The sequence below is a fragment of the Borostomias antarcticus genome, assembly GCF_949987555.1.
Source record: "Borostomias antarcticus genome assembly, chromosome: 8".
Classification (NCBI taxonomy): domain Eukaryota; kingdom Metazoa; phylum Chordata; class Actinopteri; order Stomiiformes; family Stomiidae; genus Borostomias; species Borostomias antarcticus.
Window position 1 is genome coordinate 1,928,290 of NC_140241.1, and position 6,000 is coordinate 1,934,289.

Here is a 6,000-nt window from a genome sequence, read left to right on the forward strand (position 1 = left end):
ACACATACTGTTATCAGAGCAAATGAAGACTAGGAGACTTGAAGAGGAGACTAGAAGAGGACACCGCCTGAGACTATTGAGATGGACCCCGATGCTAGATTGAGGTTAGCAACATTTGGCAGTGGTGAGGGAGTTTCCTGAGTGGGGTCGGCCAAGTTACCACAGAAAAGATAAAAAGGACAGCTTTTTCCGACGGCACATCCGCCCAGCCAACACCTCTTGTTGACGTCGTTCTGAACCTTTAGCTTACTCCCACCCGAGTGAGTTCCCCTCTCCTTCCACTCAAACCAGCCTCTCTCGTCCTGCTTCCATGTGCTTGTTGAGCGTAAACCTCACAGCTACGGACTAGCGCTGGGTATCCATTCGAATTTCAAGAATCGATTCGATTCCGATTCACAAGGTTCAGAATCGATTATCACGATTTAATTCGATTCGATTCGATATCGATTCGGTTAGTGTTACTAAAACCTGTTTTTTTTAGCTGTAACCTTAATTACATGACTGCAAAGTTATGCAACACATCAATACTAGGGCTGGTTATCGATACTGATTTCCAAAAATGAATGAATGAATCATTGAGCTAATTAATTAACTATTCATTCCTTAATTTATTCATTCATTCATTAAATAAAAGATCGATTTTATATATATTTTACATCGAATAAGCACAATCACAACAGACGCCTTTTCACCGTAGGTAAACAGACCCCAGACCAGCTCAGTGGCCTTCTAGAGCGTCCCCCCTGAGACTGGGAGGTCGGGGGTTCGATCCCCGGCTGAGTCATACCAAACACTATAAAAAAATGGTACCCGATCAAGGGTTGGCACTCAGCATCAAGGGTTGGATTGGGGGTGAGTCCCTGTGACGTACTAGCGTCATGTCCAGGGGGTGGACTTCATCAAGCTGCCTCACGCTAAGGAGATAGGCTCCTCCCCTATAGGTCACCAGGCTCCTCCCCTATGGGCCACCAGGCTCCTCCCCTATGGACCACCAGGCTCCTCCCCTATAGGCCACCAGGCTCCTCCCCTATAGGCCACCAGGCTCCAGAACCACTGGTTGTCAAGGCTACCTACTTAAACACTCAAGTAAATGGTAACTGCACTTATATAGCGCCTTTCCACCTTAGTGGACGAAGAGCTTCACAATGGCCTCTCGTTCTCACACACCAATGGCGGCTAGCTGCCCCCCCCCGCCCCCCAGCGTACCTGGCGAGTGGTGGAAGGCGTTGCCGGCGTTGAGGCCCAGCTGGGTGAGGGTGGAGGCCAGGTTGCCCGTGCTGCCCCCGGCGCTCAGGGAGGAGGGGTATCCGGGCTCCTCGGGGTCCAGCGGGGTGGGCAGCGGCGAGGGGAAGTGCAGGCTGGACAGGTCCGGCAGGGACCCGCCCGTGCTCAGCGCTGACGGGACGTGGGGCGTACTGGACTGCTGGTCCGGGGAGGGGAAGATACTGAGACAGGGAGGGAGGGAGGGAGAGAAGGAGGGAGAGAGAGAGAGAGAGAGAGAGAGAGGGAGGGAGGGAGAGATAGACAGTGAGGAAGGGAGGGAGGGAGGGAGAGAGAGGGAGAAAGAGAGAAAGGGGGGGCGGGAGGGAGGGAGAGAGAGAGAGAGGGAGGGAAAAAGAGGGAGGGAGGGAGAGAGAGAGGGGAGAGAGAGTTTGGTTCCGGAGCATGGCACTGAGAGTGTCCTGGTGTAGCCTGGTTGCAGTTGAGCTCAAAAGGATGAACTCCCCACAAGAATGGACCAGAGAGTCTGAGTTCTCTGAATGGACCAGAGAGTCTGAGTTCTCTGAATGGACCAGAGAGTCTGAGTTCTCTGAAGCTCCGCTCATCAGGTGCATGTGGACGGAGAGGTGGACAGACAGGGTGGACAAACAAAGGACAGAGAGGTGGACAGACAGGGTGGACAAACAGAGGACAGAGAGGTGGACAGACAGGGTGGACAAACAGAGGACGGAGAGGTGGACAGACAGGGTGGACAAACAAAGGACAGAGAGGTGGACAGACAGGGTGGACAAACAGAGGACGGAGAAGTGGACAGACAGGGTGGACAAAGAGGACGGAGAGGTGGACAGACAGGGTGGACAAAGAGGACGGCGAGGTGGACAGAGAGGGAAAAACAAAGTGTGCGGGAAGGAGTGAGGGAGCGGAGAGAGAGATTGGTTGAAGGAAGTGAACAAGAACAAAACTGGGAGAAGAATGAAACGCTGTGTGTGTGTGTGTGTGTGTGTGTGTGTGTGTGTGTGTGTGTGTGTGTGTGTGTGTGTGTGTGTGTGTGTGTGTGTGTGTGTGTGTGTGTGTGTGTGTGTGTGTGTGTGTGTGTGTGTGTGTGTGTGTGTGTGTGTGTGTGTGTGTGTGTGTGTGTGTGTGTGTGTGTGTGTGTGTGTGTGTGTGTGTGTGTGTGTGTGTGTGTGTGTGTGTGTGTGTGTGTGTGTGTGTGTGTGTGTGTGTGTGTGTGTGTGTGTGTGTGTGTGTGTGTGTGTGTGTGTGTGTGTGTGTGTGTGTGTGTGTGTGTGTGTGTGTGTGTGTGTGTGTGTGTGTGTGTGTGTGTGTGTGTGTGTGTGTGTGTGTGTGTGTGTGTGTGTGTGTGTGTGTGTGTGTGTGTGTGTGTGTGTGTGTGTGTGTGTGTGTGTGTGTGTGTGTGTGTGTGTGTGTGTGTGTGTGTGTGTGTGTGTGTGTGTGTGTGTGTGTGTGTGTGTGTGTGTGTGTGTGTGTGTGTGTGTGTGTGTGTGTGTGTGTGTGTGTGTGTGTGTGTGTGTGTGTGTGTGTGTGTGTGTGTGTGTGTAGACACCTCAGTGGCCCAGGGCTAAACTGGCTCACAGCCAAGCCAACCTTGACAGCCAACCTCAGTTTCAGGACAACAGAGGCAGACAAGAAGGGGAGAGAACACAGACATACTATACTATACCACTATACTAATGCATATTACTATACCACTATACTAATACATATTACTATACCACTATACTATACCACTATACTAATACATATTACTATACCACTATACTATACCACTATACTAATACATATTACTATACCACTATACTATACCACTATACTAATACATATTACTATACCACTATACTAATACATATTACTATACCACTATACTAATACATATTACTATACCACTATACTAATACATATTACTATACCACTATACTAATACATATTACTATACCACTATACTATACCACTATACTAATACATATTACTATACCACTATACTAATACATATTACTATACCACTATACTAATACATATTACTATACCACTATACTATACCACTATACTAATACATATTACTATACCACTATACTAATACATATTACTATACCACTATACTAATACATATTACTATACCACTATACTAATACATATTACTATACCACTATACTAATACATATTACTATACCACTATACTAATACATATTACTATACCACTATACTATACCACTATACTAATACATATTACTATACCACTATACTAATACATATTACTATACCACTATACTAATACATATTACTATACCACTATACTATACCACTATACTAATACATATTACTATACCACTATACTAATACATATTACTATACCACTATACTAATACATATTACTATACCACTATACTAATACATATTACTATACCACTATACTAATACATATTACTATACCACTATACTAATACATATTACTATACCACTATACTAATACATATTACTATACCACTATACTAATACATATTACTATACCACTATACTATACCACTATACTAATACATATTACTATACCACTATACTAACACATATTACTATACCACTATACTAATACATATTACTATACCACTATACTAATACATATTACTATACCACTATACTAATACATATTACTATACCACTATACTAATACATATTACTATACCACTATACTAATACATATTACTATACCACTATACTATACCACTATACTAATACATATTACTATACCACTATACTAACACATATTACTATACCACTATACTAATACATATTACTATACCACTATACTAATACATATTACTATACCACTATACTAATACATATTACTATACCACTATACTATACCACTATACTAATACATATTACTATACCACTATACTAATACATATTACTATACCACTATACTAATACATATTACTATACCACTATACTAATACATATTACTATACCACTATACTATACCACTATACTAATACATATTACTATACCACTATAGTATACCACTATACTAATACATATTACTATACCACTATACTATACCACTATACTAATACATATTACTATACCACTATACTATACCACTATACTAATACATATTACTATACCACTATACTATACCACTATACTAATACATATTACTATACCACTATACCACTATACTAATACATATTACTATACCACTATACTATACCACTATACTAATACATATTACTATACCACTATACTATACCACTATACTAATACATATTACTATACCACTATACTAATACATATTACTATACCACTATACTAATACATATTACTATACCACTATACTATACCACTATACTAATACATATTACTATACCACTATAGTATACCACTATACTAATACATATTACTATACCACTATACTAATACATATTACTATACCACTATACTAATACATATTACTATACCACTATACTATACCACTATACTAATACATATTACTATACCACTATACTATACCACTATACTAATACATATTACTATACCACTATACTATACTACTATACTAATACATATTACTACACTACTATACTAATACATATGACTATACTACTATACTAATACATATGACTATACTACTATACTAATACATATGACTATACTACTATACTAATACATATTACTACACTACTGTACTGTACTAATACATATTACTACACTACTATACTATACTAATACATATGACTATACTACTATACTAATACATATGACTATACTACTATACTAATACATATGACTATACTACTATACTAATACATATGACTATACTACTATACTAATACATATTAGAGACAAAGCACAGACAGAAAAAGAGAGATAGAGAGGGACTGACATGGGGGATGAGTGGGACTGGGTCTGATCTCGTTACAGAGGTGTGTGTGCGTGTGTGCGTGCGTGTGTGCGTGCGTGTGTGTGTGTGTGTGTGTGCGCGTGTGTGTGTGCGTGCGCGTGTGTGTGTGGGGGGGGTCTGATCTCATTAGAGATGCGTCAAAAACCTACATTTTTAGCACAACATATTAGCAGCAAGCGGACAGTATGAGACTCAATCATCCTTCAGGGACAAAACCAGCTCATAGATTTGAAGAGGTCAGGCTCATAGAGGTCAGGCTCAGAGGTCAGGCTCAGAGGTCAGGCTCATAGAGGTCAGGCTCATAGAGGTCAGGCTCAGAGGTCAGGCTCAGAGGTCAGGCTCAGAGGTCAGGCTCAGAGGTCAGGCTCAGAGGTCAGGCTCAGAGGTCAGGCTCAGAGGTCAGGCTCAGAGGTCAGGCTCAGAGGTCAGGCTCAGAGGTCAGGCTCAGAGGTCAGGCTCAGAGGTCAGGCTCAGAGGTCAGGCTCAGAGGTCAGGCTCAGAGGTCAGGCTCAGAGGTCAGGCTCAGAGGTCAGGCTCAGAGGTCAGGCTCAGAGGTCAGGCTTACTTGATACCAGGAACTTCACAGGACTTGGGTCGAGAAGAGAGCAGGGGCAACTGCGGAGGAGACGGGACAGGGATCAGTATCAGGGTTCAAAGGTCAATGTTTAAGACTGAACACAACAGAGTTGACATGTCCTGTCTGTAAAACAATGACTGGTGAACACGTCTGTTCTGGGTCCTCACCTTTTTTGTGTCCCAGGGCTTGAGCAGTTTGCCCTCATCTAGAACGTTCTCTTCGATAGGGGGAACCGGGTAGGGGAACACTGAGGGAGACACACATGAGGAGATGAGATCTTTCGATAGGG

The 6,000-nt window shown here is 42.5% G+C and overlaps 1 protein-coding gene across 2 annotated transcripts in view; it reads right to left on the bottom strand.

Annotated features, from left to right (window-relative positions):
* LOC311312305 (CREB-regulated transcription coactivator 2) overlaps positions 1-6,000 on the bottom strand; it is a gene marked incomplete at its 5' end in the record, with an annotated part of 37,271 nt that overhangs the window by 18,361 nt on the left and 12,910 nt on the right. For both annotated transcript variants that reach the window (XM_084442223.1, XM_084442222.1), the window contains 3 exons: positions 1,207-1,445; positions 5,700-5,749; positions 5,879-5,958. In XM_084442223.1, coding sequence (XP_084298349.1) covers positions 1,207-1,445; positions 5,700-5,749; positions 5,879-5,958 — 369 coding nt within the window. The remainder of the gene's footprint in view (positions 1-1,206; positions 1,446-5,699; positions 5,750-5,878; positions 5,959-6,000) is intronic.